General features: G+C 39.3%; 1 protein-coding gene across 1 annotated transcript in view; it reads left to right on the forward strand.

The window, feature by feature from the left end:
- The first annotated feature begins 3,306 nt into the window (after nucleotides 1-3,306).
- SNW1 (SNW domain containing 1) overlaps nucleotides 3,307-18,488 on the forward strand; it is a 34,405-nt gene continuing 19,223 nt past the window's right edge. Inside the window, exons 1-3 of the mRNA XM_046008484.1 lie at nucleotides 3,307-3,365; nucleotides 8,503-8,656; nucleotides 13,003-13,164. Coding sequence (XP_045864440.1) covers nucleotides 3,352-3,365; nucleotides 8,503-8,656; nucleotides 13,003-13,164 — 330 coding nt within the window. The 5' untranslated portion in view covers nucleotides 3,307-3,351. The remainder of the gene's footprint in view (nucleotides 3,366-8,502; nucleotides 8,657-13,002; nucleotides 13,165-18,488) is intronic.

Below are 18,488 nucleotides of genomic sequence, written 5' to 3' on the forward strand. Positions count from 1 at the left end.
CAATCTTCTTTGTAGTGAAGTAAACCATTAAAATCTATAAAGTGTGATAAATGTTAAGACTGGGAGAAAAACAAGTATTATTGGAGCACAGAAAATAAATATCATATAAACTTCTTTCCATTGTTAATGATAGAGAATTAACTCAAACTAACTTAAAGCCAACAAAATAATTCATTGGCTCACTTAATTTTAAAAATTCAGGATGACTAAATAAATAAATAAGTAAAAATTTAAAAATTCAGTATGGTACAGTCTTCACTACTGCTGAATCCAGGAACTCCCAAGATGTTGTCAGAGATCTCAACATCTCTCAAGTCTCTTATTCTTCTCTTTACCCTTTTGAACTCCTTCTTTCTTGCATAGTGGCTTCATTCTTTCCTGTCACAGGCCCTTGCTGTCTTCTAGGATATATAAATATTGGTAACTCAAGCCTACAATCTTATAGTTTCTGACCCAAACGAAAGACAGATGCTTTGTCTTCATTAATTTCATTGGTCAAACCTAAGGCCATTACTTTTCAGTTTCCTTCACTGGTTTCTCATCTCACCAATCTTCCCTTGAACTGCTTCTCCACTGTAACTATACTCACTCCCTAGGTGATCTCATCCAATTTACATACCATCTACCCCCAAAGGTCTCCAGCCCAAACCTTTCCCCCCACATTTCAAACTTGTATATACAACTGTATACATGATATCTTTGATGGCTGTCTTTGTCTAACAACCATTCCAAATGTAACATGTTCAAAACTAAACTCCTGATCTTTTCCCAAAAACATGGCCCTCTTGTAGTTTTCCCATCTTAGTAAATGGCAACTCCATCCCTCTAATTTCTCTGACAAAAACCCTTGGAGACATCCTTGATTATTCTCTTTCATACTTCACATCAATTCTATCATTAAAATTTGTTAGTTCTACCTTTAAAATGGATCCAGATTCCAATCTCTTCTTACTACCTCTAATACTACCTCCCTCCCTAAACCATCAGCATCTATCCCCTGAATTATCACAAAAACTACCCAGCTGGTTTCCCTCTTTCCTTCCTTACTTCTTGGAGTCCATTTTCAACACAACAGTCACAAGGATCTTTTTAAAACAAATCAGATCATGTGTCTTCTCTGCTCAAAATCTCCAGTGTGATTTCTATATACTACCAAATAGTGATCTCCAAGATATAATAATAAGTGGGGCGCCTGGGTGGCTCAGTGGTTAAGCCTTTGCCTTCAGCTCAGGACATGGTCTCAGAGTCCTAGGATCGAGCCCAGTGTCAGGCTCTCTGCTCAGCGGGGAGCCCGCTTCCCCCTCTCTCTCTGCCTGCCTCTCTGCCTACTTGTGATCTCTCTCTGTCAAATAAATAAAATCTTTTTAAAAAGATATCATAATAAGTGAAAAAAGGGAAGGTGAAGAGAAGTGTGTACAGTATCTACCATTTGTCTAGGAAAGAGAAGCATACAAATATATGTGTATTTGTGTATATTTTTAAGTGAAAGGATAAACCATAAAATTTTTTTTTTAAAGATTATCAATAGGGAGAGGAAGGGGAAATGACAGAAGGGTCAGGGAAAGAATCTAGACTTCCCTAAATGTACTACCTGTTTGGTAAATTTTGGCTTTGAAACCATGAAACTGTTTCACAAAACAACCTTTTTTAAAGCAATGTCTAAGAATTCAAAGGAAAAAGAAATAAATCGGACTAGCAAATTAGTGGCATAATCCCACAGAGAGGAACTATTCCAAGTCACTATATTTATTTAGTTTTTAAAAATCTCTATATCCAATGTGGGGCTCAGACTTACAACCCTGAGATCAAGAGCTGCATGCTCTACCAACTGAGCCAATCAGGTCCACCTCTTCCTAAATCACTTTAGAGCAGTGCAAATTGACTATATACACCTAAAGAGATATACTCTAAGGGCAAAAAGAATTGCAAAAAAAAAAAGCAGAAACTATTATCATTAAACATATGTTTAGTAATCATTTCAGTAATGTTATTCTGAAACTATTTTATATATACAGTAGGATAAAGCAATTATGTTAATTAATTCTGATAATTAATTGTTATTGCCATATGTAATTATGTTAATGTCATTAGGTACCAAGATTTTCAGAAGAGATATGTATGTAAAATCAAAGTAAAATCTGTGTAATCCTAATTTGCATTGAAAATACTAATATAAATGCATGATGCATTTTCTCAAAAAATGTGTGTAAATCTAAATTTTTTAGATCTGTAGTCTAAAAAGCCTTGCAAACAATAATCAACACAATAACAATGAACATTTGTAGCATCCAAATCGTTTTCTCTAAATATCACTTTCCCACTTAAAGGAGGGCTCCTTGGAGAAATGACTGATTCCAAGTCTGGAGTAGAAAAAATACTAGATGAACCTACAACATCTTGTCACCAGAAATTGAGTCATCCTGGATAGGGGATGCTGTTCTGCTGCTCAAAGTAGTGTGGTTGGTTTGTGAAAATTCAAAGAGCTGTACACTTACAGTGTATGCACCTTTCTGTATGTGTGCTACACTGCAACTAAAAGTTTGTATCTACGCTTCATCACAGAACATGTCAAACGTGTTAGTGTGACGAAGGTCCATTCCCCCATTATCCAGCTTCAACAATGATCAAAAACAGCTGTTCTCTTTTCATCTATACTCCACCCACTTCCCTCTCTCCAGTATTTATAAGCAGATTTCATTTATCCTACCGGTTCATCAAAGATTATGCTTAACCCATAATCTATGTAAAACACATAATATAAAACACGTACATACATAAAGACAAAACATAATACCCAGAAGAAGTGTTGTAAAGATAACTTACCAAGATCACACAATACTTCCCCAGTAGAGTGTTTTGGGGGTGGGGTGTGCAGTTAGGGGACAGCGTTTAAAGAAAAGTTTCGAGTGTGAATATTTTTAGAGCGTTCCCAAACTCTCCATTCGACAGTCTCACGATTTCCTGTTGTTTTAAAACCCAGTCACCCTTTTATTTAACGTTGCTCTTCCCGGTTCTCTTGTACTGGAGATCCCTACAATCCGGGAATGAGATGGGGAGTAAAATAAGCATCTTAAAAGGCATCTCACCTTCGTTATTTTGCCTAGGGAACGCCCTATTTTATCACACTGTACGAGGGATGCATCTGCCTTTCTTAACTGAAGCCCTTATCTCATAACCGCTCAGTCTGATGGAGACAGAATCGAAGCGTACTCTGGTTCAAAGAACTACAAATCCCAGAAGGCCTTTCGGCCGACGCGCCGGCGCATCGCGGGCTTCTTCCTTTCCCCTCCTCATCAAGGGGAAAGACCCGCCCCGCGGTGCTGTCGCTCGCCCTGGAAGAAGCGGAAGAAGATGGCGCTCACCAGGTGGGTTGTTGATGGGGGTCCTCGATACGGAAGGGTCTGGGAGCACCCACCTTTTTCATTTCTCTGCCCACTGTCTCCGGGCACTGACCTGGCTCGGGACACAGAGAAACGTGGGCCGCGAACACGGCTAGGCCCTCCTGCCGGCCTCCGGGGCGACTAGGCCGCACCGAACCTGGGGTCTTTCCTGAGCTGTTTCCCGGGTTGAGTTCGTTCTCTCACTCGGGCCGAAAGCCTCGGCGTGGCGAATAGTTCTCCGACCTCAGATGCCAAGGAGTCGCACGTGTTTTTCGCTTGAGCATCATGGGGTTGTGGAGAGCGCTCCGTCCGGTCCACGGCTCAGGTGGACACGGCGGGGGTGTGGAGGGCAGTGGCTTATTTGGGCGAAGTGAAGCGGCGGGAGCCGACTGCCCGGCTTACCGCCGAGTGTCCGCCGAACTCTCGCCTGTGCCCCGAAACAAGGGTTCCTGACAAAAAGCGGGGGGCGCACTGAACAGAGATTTTAAAATTAGTCACGATGGTGACCACTGTCTACTAATAATGCGCCGCTCCTCCGTACTTTAACTTTGGACCTTAGAATTTCTTCCGTAGATAGAAACACTTCAGATTTTTGCTGTTCCCAGTTGCCTTGGTAACCGCATGTAAAGTGGTCCCTGCCTTTGAGAGAAAAAGATGTTTAACTGGGAGATTCCGAAGGGTTACGTAACTCCTACTAGTCCGCGCGACCTTGTTGCCCCATCTAAGTAGAAAAACTTTCCCAGCGAATGCAAGCAGGAAAAGTTGAGTTGTCAAGGGTGGTTGTAAAGAAAGTTACCGTTTTAGGACATGAGCTTGAGCTCCCTAAACACGCTTGATTCTCTTCACACTTATTTTTCCTGGCTGATGACAGTTACGAATCCCACAAAATGTTTTATTCAGAAAATTCTTGGGGGAATTCATTTTGGGTGCCTTGCTCAATCCTAGGGATTGTGTGTATACAAAAAAAGAAATCTAACAGTCTTTGCAGGGAAGATATGAAATAAAGAATACAAGGTACAAGGCATACAGATATGAAATAAAGAATGGCACAGAATACTTACTTGTGTAATACTAAGCTTAAGTGCAAAAGAATTAGATTAGATAAATTGAATGGCTGGGGCAGCTGGGCGGCTAAGTTGGTTACGCATCTGCCTTTGGCTCGGGTCGTGGGATTGAGCCTCACGTTGGGCTCCTGTTTAGTGGGGGGGTCTGTTTCTCCCTCTCCCTCTCTCTCCCGCTCTCTCTCAAATAAATAAACAAAACCTGTTAGAAAACTAAGTTGAATGGACTAGGGAGGTTTCTTTAGTAAATGTTACAAGCAGCAAACATTTGAGTGCAAAAATTACCAGAGTTAAGAGGAAAGGTATTGTGGAAAGGGTGGAATTTGAAAAGGACACAGGAAAAATAACAGAGGTGTTGTGGGTATCGTGTGCTTAAAATTGCAGTGGCAGAGTGCAGTGTTTAAATGGCTAGCCTTGGGAATGACATAGTTTTCTGATTTCATTGAGTTCTGGTTGATTTGATTCCAAGTGAAATGTTACTTATCTCCACGATCTACCAAGGAGTAGTTAACAGCAGGGACTTGACATACTGATGTGTTACAGTACGGGTGTCACCAGTTATTGTTACAAAAGATTTAAAGTCATACTGATTTAGGTCTCTAAATTCAAGTATATTTGGGGTTATGTATCTAATTATATCACCTGCGTTTAATATGCTTTATTTGGTGAAGGGGAAAGGGTAGACTAAGATGCCTCAACAGTGACCCTGTTGATGTTTTGGACTGGATAATTCATTCTGGAATGGGGCTGTCCTATGTATAGTAAGATATTTAGCAGCATCTTTGGCCTCTATCCATTAGATGCCAGTGGCAGCCCCCCCACCCCGCCTTTCCCTCCATTCCCTATCACCAAGTCTTGACAATCATAAAGTTTCCAGACATTGTCAAATATCTACATTGTAGTTATTTTGCCCCCCGGTTGAGAACCACTGAGGTAGACTTTCTGCTTGCATATATAGCCTACAGCCCACTGTGTACTCCTTGCCCCTACCCTGCCACCACAGGAATGTGCCTCTTTGTGGGAATGTCATCCTTTACAAGGAACAGCACAATTAAGACCCTCTGGAAGGCTAGAGTATGTTCAGACCCTAATCTAGGCCAAGTTACCTCTTTATTGGATTGTCTGAACTCTTTGCTTTTGTAGGCTGCCTGCCTTTTGATCATACTAGTAACCAGTTCTTCCAGCAGAAGGTAAAGAGAAAAATAAGTGAATATTTGGTCTTCTTTGTAACCATCTTTTTGCATCCCTCCTATGTATTGGATATATGTGGTGTACTGAATATAACTATGGTAGACGCACAATACTTTTGACTCCATTCATCCATCCATTCATTCGTCATTCAGTTAGTATTTGTCCAAGGTCTACCGTGTGCCAGCCACTATTCTAGTGCTGGTTTTACATTATTAAATCAGTCTAGCAAACTCCTTTATTTTCAAAGAGCTTAGATTTTAGGAGACAGACTATATAGGTGTGTGTGTGTGTGTGTGTGTGTGTGTGTGTGTAAACAAATCAATAATACAATTTCAAGGCACCTGGGTGCCTCAGTCAGTTAAGTGGCTGCCTTCTGTTCAGGTCATTATCCCAGGGTCCAAGGATTGAGTCCTGCATCAGGCTCCTTGCACAGCTAGGAGCGTGCTTCTCCCTCTGTCTGCCACTCCCCTCCTTGTGCTTTTTTTCTCTCTCTTCCTGACCAAAAAAAATAAATAAAATCTTAAAAAAAAAACACAACATGATCTCAAATAGTAATTACTAGGAATAAGATAAAGATAAAAGGACAGAGTGACTCCAATGTGTGGGGTAGAGTGCTGTTTAGGATGAGGTGGTCAGAAAACATCTGGGGGCAGGTATAACTGAGAAGAGACATGAATGCTGAGAAGGAAAGACTAAAAGATCTAGGATGGGGACCCCTGGCTGGCTTAGTCAGTAGAGCACGTGAGCGTTGATCTTGGGGTTGTAAGTTCAAGCCCCATATTGGGTATAGAGATTGTTCATTAAAATCTTTAAAAAATGAATGAATGAACAAGATGGGATTGGGACAGGGAAGAACCATAAGAGACTCTTAATCTCACAAAACAAACTGAAGGTTGCTGGGGGGTGGGAGGGGTCAGGATAGGGTGGTTGGGTTAGTATGTGCTATGGTGAGTGCTGTGAAATGTGTAAGCCTGATGATTCACAGACCTGCACCCTGGGGCAAATAATACATTATATGTTAATAAAAATAATTTTTAAAAAATAATAAATAAAATGAATGAATGAATGAACTGGGGAAAAGTGTTCTATAAAAGCAATATAGGAAAGAATGTTCTTTTTAAAAAAATATTGTATTTATTTATTTGACAGAGAGATAGAGCACAAGTAGGCGGAGTGGCAGGCAGAGGGAGAGGGAGAAGCAGGCTCTCCACTGAGCAGGGAGCCTGATGCAGGACTCGATCCCAGGACTCTAGGATCATGACCTGAGCCAAAGACAGCAGCTTAACTGACTGAGCCACCCAGTCACCCCAGGAAAGAATGTTCTTAAAAAATAGAATGTATTATGGCAGATGGAATAGCAAATGTGAAGATCTTGAGATGGTTGAAGGCCGTCGCAGTGACATAAAGATAGTGAATGCAAAGGGCAGCGTGAATTTAGTTCTCCTACAAACATTTAAGTAGCCCTTGGGAGCTAGACAATGCCTGGAGAGTTAGGGATGAAAGATGCAGGGGGCATGATTCCTGTAAGTTGCTCAGTCTAGTGAGAAAAAGAAAGGTAAATGAATAGATGATTTTGATAGAGTAAGGTAGATGTTTTAGTAGTGGTACATAGGGAGTCTTGTAGGAGCATTGGTGGGGGCAACTAACCCAAGTTGGGGGAGCTCTGAATAATCAAATATGTATTGAATGGTATTTAGACACTGTGCCAAGGAGTTCATAGATTTTCTCATTTAGTACTTAGAGCAACTCTGTGAGGTAGGTAGTCTTTTGATCTGTCTCTACAAATTAGAAGACAGGTTCAGAGAGGTAGGTAACTTACTTGGGTTACTACCTGGCATAGGTAGGATTTGAACTCTGGGCTCTTAACCATCACAGTACTCAACTCTCTAGACCGGATTAGATCCCTCTTATGTATGTTGTCATTAGCAGTCTGTACTTTTCCTTCATCATTTAATAGAATTTGTAATTATGGATTTGTATGAGGGATTGTCTCTCCTCTGCAAAACTGTAACCTGTCTTTCTCAGTTTATAGTCTCATTGCTTACCTAGCACAGTACCTGCACCCGAGTGATCAATATTTTGAATAAGTTCTATTGTTTACTCAGAAATGCTTACTAGCCAAGAATCACGAAAAACCTTAACTTTTCCATTAAATGTATTCAATTATTGGGATCCTTTTGTGGTACTTTGGGGTATCGCTAATAATATTTAATATACTACAAAGTTGCAAAGAATTGTTTGGTAGAAAGGCTACTTTGATTAAAGAATAACAAACTACATCTTTAGAATTTCTGCTTTGAATCTTTGACCTCTTAACTGTTAAATTGCCTTCTAAACTAGATACTTTTGGGAAAACACACTTAAATATGCAACTTGTATTTTCCTTTATCCATCTCTTTGTTACATTCAGTGCCGATCCTTATTTTTTTTGTATGGACACTAAAATGTTAAAAGTAAGAAGCGTACAAGTAAACCAGTTAAAAATAAGGACTCTGAAAATAGTAAAGACACTAAGGCAACCATATACTGGGGAGTTATCCCCTGGGTAATTGAGGATGTTTCCTTGCTTGTTATAGGAAAGGAAGTGTCGGAGTATAAAAACTCAGTAGTTTATCTATTATATGAATTATCTATTAATTCTTTTATACTGGGCACCTAGTCAAGCGTTTTTTTATTGTATGTCTCCGAGTACTTATTTCTTACCAGACAAAATAAAATGACTGATATTTAATACTGCCATAAATCACTGAAATGTTTGACTTTCTGCTCAAGGGAAAAGGTATTATGGTAAAAGTCTCCGATGGTCAAATTACAATGATCAAATATAAGAATTTTTTTTTAATTCTGACTTTTATCATCTTTGCTTATAGCTTTTTACCTGCACCTACTCAGCTATCTCAGGACCAGCTTGAGGCTGAAGAAAAGGCAAGATCCCAGAGATCACGACAGACCTCACTGGTCTCCTCCCGAAGAGAACCTCCCCCATACGGGTACCGGAAGGGCTGGATACCTCGGTTATTAGAGGTAAGTAATTGTGCTGACCCTTGTAGAATAAATTTAAACCCTAGAACTTCTGCATATGAATGCCAATATGCTAGAAATCCTGGTTGTGAGTTCGTAAGACATATACTCCCCTTAGGGCATTGATCTTTTTCTTCTTGCTTATTATCACTGCTTTGTGATCACAAGAGAATTGTACCTCCTTATGTGTCTTTTTATGTCCAACGATGAAACTTGTACAAAAGAAACTAACATATCCTCTATAAATAATAGCAATTACCACATATGGAAAATAATGGGAGGAGAAAATGAAAGAACAAATTCTTGTTCAGGTGCCTTTCCCTCCCTTCTCCTTGAATGCACAATGCTACATAATCCTGCAGAGACCGCCTTCCTCTGGGGAAAACTCCAGGAGCATATCTTTTTCTGATTTCCTTCCCATTAAGTATAGTGGCAAGAGCACTGGCAAGAAGTTTAAAAGAATAAATAAAAATAAGTGTTTTGCGTCATGCCTATGCTGCTTACTGTTTGTGGGATCCTGGGCAGGTCCTGACCTCTCTTCATCTGTTTTCTTGTCTTCAGTTTGAGAATGTCTATATAGGTCTAATATACAGATTAGATACATTTTTTAGAAGGTATGAGAGAATTTGATGGTTGGTTTGGAGGTAGTGAGGGAGAAAGAAGAAAATTGGAAAGATCTTTTTAAATCTCTAGCTTGTTCCCAGAAAACAAACTTCTTTGGCAGTACCTGTCCTCTCAGTTACTCTGTGTCCTGTACTGCAGTTCAATACATATTCCCTTCCCTAATTCCAGGGCAGAATTCCCATGCTTGACCACCTTTTTCATTTAGGAAGAAAAGCAAATATTTGAGACTTAACCTATTTTGCTTCTCCAAGACCACTTCCTCTTTGATCAAGCCTTTTTCTTCTCCATCTCTCAATATTCCTTCTGACTCCTGCAAATTTTCTCCCTCCACTTCCCAAGGAATGTCCCTGCCCTATTAAAATTCTCTGTTCTTATACCATTCATTTTTGTACCCACATATTTTCATTTTATGAAATTTGTTACATTCTATCCTTTCATGGTTGTGATTTTCACCTAACAAATGTGGAGGGCATGAGCCCTTACCTTTTTTTGTATGTCTCCAAGGGGTGATCCTACTAAACTAAGTATTCATTGGACTGAAATTTGTTGCTTTGCACCCAACAAGATGCCATCTGTATTCTCAGTCTCTCCCATGTTTAGCATCCCCCCCTACCTACCAGAACACTCTATAGAGCCTTGAAGACAAACTCCCAACTAGATCATGTCTTCTAAAAAAATGTCCTTGTTTTTTTTCCCTCATCTCTCCTCTAGACCTTATTAATTCTAATGTGTGAAGGCCAGCCTTACTGAAATTACTATGGGATTGTTGTTATTGCTTTTGTTTTCACTGATGGTGTAATTTGTGAGAAGCAGGGCAAAATAAAAGATTATTAAGGCGGTTATAATGCCCTTTTATCTGGGGCAAAAGGTAGTGATTGGCATTATCACATTATCAGAGAAGGATAGTGCGTCTCTTTGGAGGGATGCTGAATATTCTTTGTTTGCCTCTCAACAGTTCATAGAGCAGGGAGTGGGAGGCATCATTTTACATACAACAGAAATCTCATCCTTATTTCTATTTCAGCATTATGACATTCAGGGACTACTAACTTTTTAAAATCTTACTTGACGCACGGTTTCATATATCCTGGTGGAACAGAACAGTTTATTTGAAAATCAAACCAAAATGGCCAGCTAATCTGGAAATACTGTGAATGCTTTTGTAGGGGAGTGAACGTTCTATGGAGAAAGCATTTTGTTCTAGTTTTCAAAGTAAAAGCTATGATTTTCTGGCAAGCTTAATGACTGCATAATGCCACATCCACAGTTCTGAAGTGCTTATTATAGTTCAAGAACCCCAGCAAATCTGAACATGTGTCACAGTGATGGCCTGGGTACAGGTAGCACCTTTCTTGGGAATGCTGTAACAATTTTCTGCCCAGTTTATAAGAAAATGTCTCTCTTAGCTTTATTGTTTGTCTGTTTTTAAAAATTTCAGAATTTTTCTTCAGCAGGTCAGCATATTATACTTAGGAAATCACATATTCAAGATCTGATGGAATATTTCTTGAAGAAGAAGCTCTTATAAAAGTTGTTATTTTGGGGGCACCTGGGTGGTCAGTCAGTGAAGCATCTGCCTTTGGCTCAGGTCATGATCCCAAGGTCCTGGGATTAAGCCCCACATCAGGCTCCTTGCTCAGTGGGGAGCCTGCTTCTCCCTCTCCCTCTGCCTGCCTCTCTCCCTACTTGTGTTCTCTCACTGTGTCAAATAAATAAATAAAATCTTTTTTTTTAAGTTGTTGTTTTCATGAGGTTTTTTTTAAATCAAACCTCCTCTAAGTGTTTGATTTTAATATTTTTTCCTATCTTGTTGTATGTTAAGTGATGAATCCCTGAGTAATACTCCCTGAAACTAGTATGCACTGTATGTTAACTAGCTAGAATTTAAATAAAATTTTTTTAAAAAAATTTTTCTATCATTTTTTAATAGTACTGACTTGTTTTTTGAACTAAAAAAAAGGAATTTTAGTTCAGTAGAAAATACAAAGTTTTTTGGTGTCAAAAGATCTGAGTTCAGGTCCTGAATATGCTAGCTATGACATCTTGGGAAAATCACTTAACTTTGTTAAACTTGAATTTTTTCCATGTGAAAATACGAGGTATTGAAGAAATACAAGAATTAAATGAGTGTAGGTGCTCCTGGGTGGCTCAGACCTTAAGTGTCTGCCTTTGGCTCAAGGCATGATCCCAGGGTCCTGGGATCAAACCCCGCATCAGGCTCCCTGCTTGGCGGAGTCCCGATTCTCCCTCTTCCACTTCCCCACTTGTGTTCCCTCTCTTGCTGTGTCTCTCTCTGTCAAATAAATAAATAAAATCTTTAAAAAAAAAAAAAAAAAGGGTGCCTGGGCAATTCAGAGTGTTAAGCCTCTGCCTTTGGCTTGGGTCATGATCTCAGAGTCCTGGGATAGAGACCTGTATTGGGCTCTCTGCTCAGTGGGGAGCCTGCTCTCTCTGCCTCCCTCTCTGCCTACTAGTGATCTCTCTCTCTCTCAAATAAATAAATAAATAAAAATCTTAAAAAAAAAAGATTTTAAAAAAAGAATTAAAGGAGTGTGGATTATATTTTATACATTTAGTAATAAGGTCCTAAGCAAATATTACTGAATTTAACAAAATTATTTAAAAATTATATTTACTATTTCTTTGCTTATTTGATGAGCTATCCTTTTTTGTAATGCTAAACTTCATCAAAAGGCTTTACTTCGGGACACCTGGGGGCTCAGTTGTTTAAGCATCTGCCTTCAGCTCAGGTCATGATCCCAGGGTCCTAGGATCAAGTTCCACATCAGGCTCTGTACTCCACGGGAGCCTGCTTCTCCCTCTGCCTTGGTCTCTCTTTCTGTCTCTCTGTCTCTTATGAATAAATTTTTTAAAAAATCTTTAAAAACAAAAGCAGGTTTTACTTAGCTTGTTCTACTTTAGAAGTCTTCATCCTCTCTTCTAAATAATTTTATACAGTCACCATTAGAAATGTGGTGAACTCATTTCTGGGGCTTTCCTATTCTCTTTATTTGCTTCTCGTGGAACATGAATCAATCTGATATTAAAATCTGATTCCAAAAAAAAAAAAAGCTTTACATTTCTGTGCTATTGTAGCTTAAATGGTTACTAAGAAAATTATATATGCTGAAACTAAAAATCTTTTCCTTGTCCTAAACACTCTGCTTAATTTCTTACTGAATGTAAATATACAAATATCCAGATTCGTTGCCATGGTTTAGAAGCCCTTACATGATTTGGTGTTTTTCTACCCATGCAAGCTTATCACCTGTGTGTCTTCTCCTCTGTCCACAGCAGGCTTCAGCCCCACATTGGGACTTCTTTCCTAGAACATTTCAAGTTCATTCTTGCAGCAAGGCCTTCACACTATTTGCTCTGCCTAGAAAGTGCTTCCCTTAGATCTTCTCATGCCTGATTTCTCGTTATTCAGGCTATAACTCACGTTACTTCTTCAAAAAGGCCATCCTTACTGCCCTATTGAAAGTAGCCGGTCTTTGCAGTCCCATTATATTTTCAACATTATCACAAGCCAAAGATTAGGCTTTTTATAAAAATCTTTGCCCACTAGAATGTACAATGTACAAGACCAAGGACCTCTGTTTTCTTTATTGCTATATCTCTCGCATCTAGCATAACAATGTCTCAATGATTGTTGAATGAATGAATGTATCTTGAGTCTGAAATTACGATTAAATATTCTTACTCCTTTTCTTTTTAATATACAGGATTTTGGAGATGGAGGTGCTTTTCCAGAGATCCATGTGGCCCAGTATCCACTGGATATGGGGCGAAAGAAAAAAATGTCAAATGCACTGGCCATTCAAGTGGATGCTGAAGGAAAAATTAAATATGATGCAATTGCTCGGCAAGGACAGTCAAAAGACAAGGTAATCCTCTCAAGGATAGATATTTTTTGAAGAGGTTTTTTTTTGTTTGTTTTTGTTTTATACTGTATAAATGATACATATCTGGCCATTTAGTTTTATAAAAATTAGCAATGAGGGGTACCTGGGTGGCTCAGTTGGTTAAGCTTGATTTCAGCTCAGGTCATGATCTCGGGGTCCTGGGATCAAGCCCTGTGTTGGGCTCCATGCTCAGTGGGGAGTTTGCTTGAAGATGCTCATTCTCTGTCTCTCCCTCTCCCTCTGCCTCTGCCCCTCCTCTTGCTCATGCACTCTCACGTTCTCTCACAGTTAAAAAAAAAAAAGTAGCAATGAAATATACTTAGGCTAACTGAAGATAGGACTTCATAACAATATGAACAATATATTATTGCAATATATTGCGGTTGCAATATATTAAAGCAATGACTTTTTCCTATGAAGTCTCCCAAATTAATGAAAACTTATATATATTTAGGGTTTTCATCTCTTTGTTTAACATTTTAAAAACAATTTGAAATTGTTAAATTTTAATTGTTTAAAGCTATTTTATAGTATTAACATTTTTTAAATACTAGAAATTTGTTCAAAATCTACAATTCCAGCCCCCGCAAAAAAGTGAAAATTTAGATTTTTGTGTATAGTCTTCTGATTCTTTCTCATGTACTTACAAAGTACTTACATAGATATCCAATTATTTTAAGAGTTCATTTGAATTACACTAACTTTTTCTCCCTTAAGTATAAAACTGGCACTTGCTATCTAGATTTATGATGGCCCTGCTTACAAAGTAATCCAAAAATAAAATTTACTTAAAATAATCTCATCACAGAGCAGCTACACTCAGAGCCAAGGAACAGTTTTTAAGAAGACCTAGTTTTTTCCCTTGTAAATAAGTGCTCCACATAAAGGTAGAGATCTCTTTAGAATTGAGTATATTGGGAAAAATACTTGAGAACCTCTAGTACCTGCCCTTTGTCTCACTGTCCTGGAAACATTTTTATTTTACCTTCTAAAGTAACACTGATGACAGCCCATCCTCTGCTCCTGCGTCAAGAACTCCTGAGTTCTTAGGGAAAACAGTTACACTGTCATGCACTTCTGTGTCTTGGGTTTCAACTGGGCTCCCTTGGTCTTCCTCCAAGCTCTAACTCCTTCTCCTCTCCATTTCTCAGCTTAACAGGTGACTGACTAGGTGACATCTGTTTGCGTACAAAGACTAGTGGAAGAAAATTGTCCACTTTCTTTATCCTGCACGTGGCTTTCTCTCTTGATGTTTCCTTTTGTCTTTCTAAGAAAGCTTTTGTATCTAATAATCTTGCCAGGTGTGCACTCTCATCTGTCCTGGATCTCATTCCTTAACCTCTCCTTTACAACCTCACTTTTTCTTTATTCTTCTTAAGCATGACTTTCACCTCCCCTCCTCTATTGGCTCCTTCCTGTGAGCTTTTATTTATTTTTTTTAAAGATTTTATTTATTTATTTATTTGACGGAGAGAGATCACAAGTAGGCAGAGAGGTAGGCGGGGGGTAGGGGGGAGCAGGCTCTCTGCTGAGCAGAGAGCCCCATGCTGGGCTCGATCCCAGGACCCTGAGACTATGACCTGACCCAAAGGCAGAGGCTTAACCCACTGAGCCACCCAGGTGCCCCCTGTGAGCTTTTTAAATAACGCTTGCTTTTCTTATCTCATCTTTTGTAAGAAAATTTTTCCCTGACTACTCTCAGGACTCCCTTTAGCTACCACCAAATTTCCACCTAGTTTTCTTCACTTTCCTTCAAGCTTTTTGCTTATTGTTACCTGTTCTATTTCTTCACTTTCTTTCATTCTTCATTTCACTGTAATAGAGCCTCATCTCAGCCAGTCTGCAGAGATAAACTCTGGCAAACGTCTCTAAGACTTTGTTTCTCACAACATCATCTCTTTGACTAATCTAATTTATTCCCTTGGCTAAAATTGCCACTTAGTTTGATGACTGTTGGATCTGTGTTTCCAGCCCAGTTTTCTCTCCTGGGCTCCAGGTCCTTATATCTTAGTGCCTGCGACGGCAGATCCATTAGATTTTCCCAAAGCACTGCTCATCAAACCCAATTAAGTCCATTATTTTCCACTTAATCTACCTTCTCTTATTCTCTAACTCAGCCACTGGCAGTGATATCTTCTGATTGACTATGCTAAAAGTCTGGGAGTTCTTTCTCCCCCATTATTTTATTGATTTTTTTAAAATACGCTAATAATAAGTTCTTACTGTAGAAGATATCAACAGTACATAAGGATGTATATACAGTTCTGCCTACTTCTCCCACTTTACTTCACGGAGGTAATAAATACTGTTACTCTAATGATATACAACCTTCCAGATCTTTGTTGTGGATTTAGACATTGCTCTATACATATTCTCACTTTACAAGACACACACAAACATCTTTTTTTTTTAAACAGGAATGAGATTTTAATATTCATAACTTTCGTAGACTTGTTTTTTTTTACTTAATATGTTTTGAAGATTTTTATTAGTATATATAGGTCTGCTTTAGTTTTTTTTTTTTTTTAAGATTTATTTATTTTAGGAAGAAAGTGTGTTCATGTGTAGGGGAAGGGCAGAGGGAGGGAGAGAATCTCAAGCATACTCAGCACTGAGCACAGAGCCTGACATGGTACTCAATATCATGACCTGAGCCAAAACCAAGAGTCAGAGGCTTAACTGCTGAGTCACCCAGGTACCCTGGTCTGTTTTGTTTTTTAAAAATCTATATAGAGGGGCGCCTGGGTGGCTCAATGGGTTAAGCCTTTGCCTTCGGCTCAGGTCATGATCTTAAGGTCCTGGGATCGAGCCCCGCATCGGGCTCTCTGCTCAGCGGGGAGCCTGCTTCCCCCCTCTCTCTCTCTGCCTGCCTCTCTGCCTACTTGTGATCTCTCTCTCTCTCAAATAAATAAAATCTTTTAAAAAATAAAAAATAAATAAAAATCTATATAGAATTCTGTGGTGTGCTTGGGTTTATGTTTTTATTTTTAAGCATTGGTGATTTCAAAAAAAAAAAAGCAGTGGTTTTTTGTTTTTTTGTTTTTTTCTTTTTTACAGATTGAGAGAGAGAGAGAGATTACAAGTAGGCAGAGCAGCAGCCAGAGAGGGGAGGAAGCAGGCTCCCTGCCAAGCAGAGAGCCCGATACGGGGCTCGATCCCAGGACCCTGAGATCATGACCTGAGCTGAAGGCAGAGGCTTAACCCACTGAGCCACCCAGGCGCCCCAAAGCAGTGGTTTCTAATTCTTTAGTTTTCAGACAGTACTTTATGTAAGATCCATATACAAATACCTTTTGAACATGAGTATTTGTGTAAAATAGATTCTTAGTGGACTTACTGGGTCAAAGGATATTCAGATGTCAGATGTGACACGTAAAGCTATGTGTTCTCTAAAAAGACTTTGCCGAACACGTTCCATTTTATTTTGTTTCCCTTTGACTCTCCATCTGTTTAGTCACCATGATTTATCTTCTTAACACTTCTCAACTATGTACCCTACTTAGTTCAGGCCCTATCGCTTCTTGCTTTATTTACCACAGCAGAGTCTGAACCCATCTCCTTGGCATTTGTTTTGCCTGCCTAGGAAAACAAATTCATCCTTGTTTATTTGTTTGGCCTTCTCTCTCTCTCTCCTCCACATACATACTTGCACAAGTGTGCCCACTTATAATCTTTCCACGACCTTAAAGGTAACCAGCCAATCTCCTTATGGCACACTTGACCCCTTCCCTACCTTTCTAACCTAGTCTCAACTCTCATGACCAGAATACTGAAATCCAAAAGTAAAAAAGTCCAGTTTTAGCCATTCTGTTTATTTTCAGTACAAAATAATCACCATTGTGAGTGGTTGTTAAAGAAGAAAAAACTCATGGTGCCCAGCTAGCTCAGTCAATGGAGCATGTGACTCTTGATCTTGGGGTTGCGAGTTCGAGCCCCCACAGTGGATGTAGAGATGTCTTAAAATTTTTTTTTAGTCTTTAAAAAAAGAAGAAAAAGCTTTCAGGCATTTTCTTTTCTTTTTTTTTTTTTTTTTAAGATTTTTTATTTATTTATCTGAGAGAGAGAGAGATCACAAGTAGGCAGAGAGGCAGGCAGAGAGAGAGAGAGGGAAGCAGGCTCCCTGCTGAGCAGAGAGCCGGATGTGGGACTCGATCCCAGGACCCTGAGATCATGACCTGAGCTGAAGGCAGCGGCTTAACCCACTGAGCCACCCAGGCGCCCTCAGGCATTTTCTTTGAAGATCTGCTATGAGGAACTACTGGCAGCTCCCCTAATATGGCGCATTGTCTCTTACCATGGGAACTTCCCATGAATGCCCTCCTGTGCATGGGAAAGCCCTCCCCATATTCTTTGATGCAATTCTATTGCTTTCAAACTGCAGCTCGCTCTTCACTGTTTCAGGGTACTCCTCCTAATATTCCTTAGCTAAATAGGGTTTCCTTTCTTCCTCTTCCGTGTGTTTATCATAGCAGTCATCACCTTTTGCTTTACTTAACCATTCACCACTATCTATGTCATTTGACTATAAGCTCTGTGAAGACAGAATATATTTTCAGGATTCCTCTTTGTCACCTTGGTGCCTGAGAGCGTGGCACACAGACATTTGTCAGTGATTCTTGGAGAAATTATAGCAGTTTTCATTGAATAACAGAGTCAGTAGGGAAGCATAGTTCATTCCTGCAAAAGGAAGAAATAGGTCTCTATACAGTAGGACATACAATGTCCCTGTGCCATGGAGACCTTCATTGGACTTCAGCTGCCTTTGTTTTGACACATCTCTCATTCTTTGGAATAATCGCTATTCTTTATTGGTATGGACTGCCTCTCCTCTCATTGGTTGGGAAAAGGCAACACTTTAGGACAACAGTTTGGTATTGGCAGGTTGATAATTTTGAATGTCTACCATTTTAGCCCAGTTTTGCATTAAATTTCAATATTGGAAACCACAAATTTTCTCTGATGCCCAGAGAATGTCTGAAAGGTTTTTTTCTTTCTTTCTTTTCTTTCTCTCACAGCCATGTATGTTGGTGATTATTTTGGTTTGAACGTAGAAAGAGTTAGAGTATTAAAAGTGTTAGAACTGTTTTTTAGATTTCTGTATTCTGGCCAAAAAGGTCTCTAAAATAATATTCCTTTGTACATGTTTGTCTGTAATGCAGCCATTACAGATGAATCCAAAACTAATATTCTGTAGAGGTACCACTCAAGAGGTTCAACCCTGACCCTAACCCTAATCCTTTTTTTTTTTCAATTAACATATAATGTATTATTAGCCCCAGGGGTACAGGTGTGTGAATCGCCAGGTT

The sequence above is a fragment of the Meles meles genome, chromosome 6 (assembly GCF_922984935.1).
Source record: "Meles meles chromosome 6, mMelMel3.1 paternal haplotype, whole genome shotgun sequence".
Classification (NCBI taxonomy): Eukaryota; Metazoa; Chordata; class Mammalia; order Carnivora; family Mustelidae; genus Meles; species Meles meles.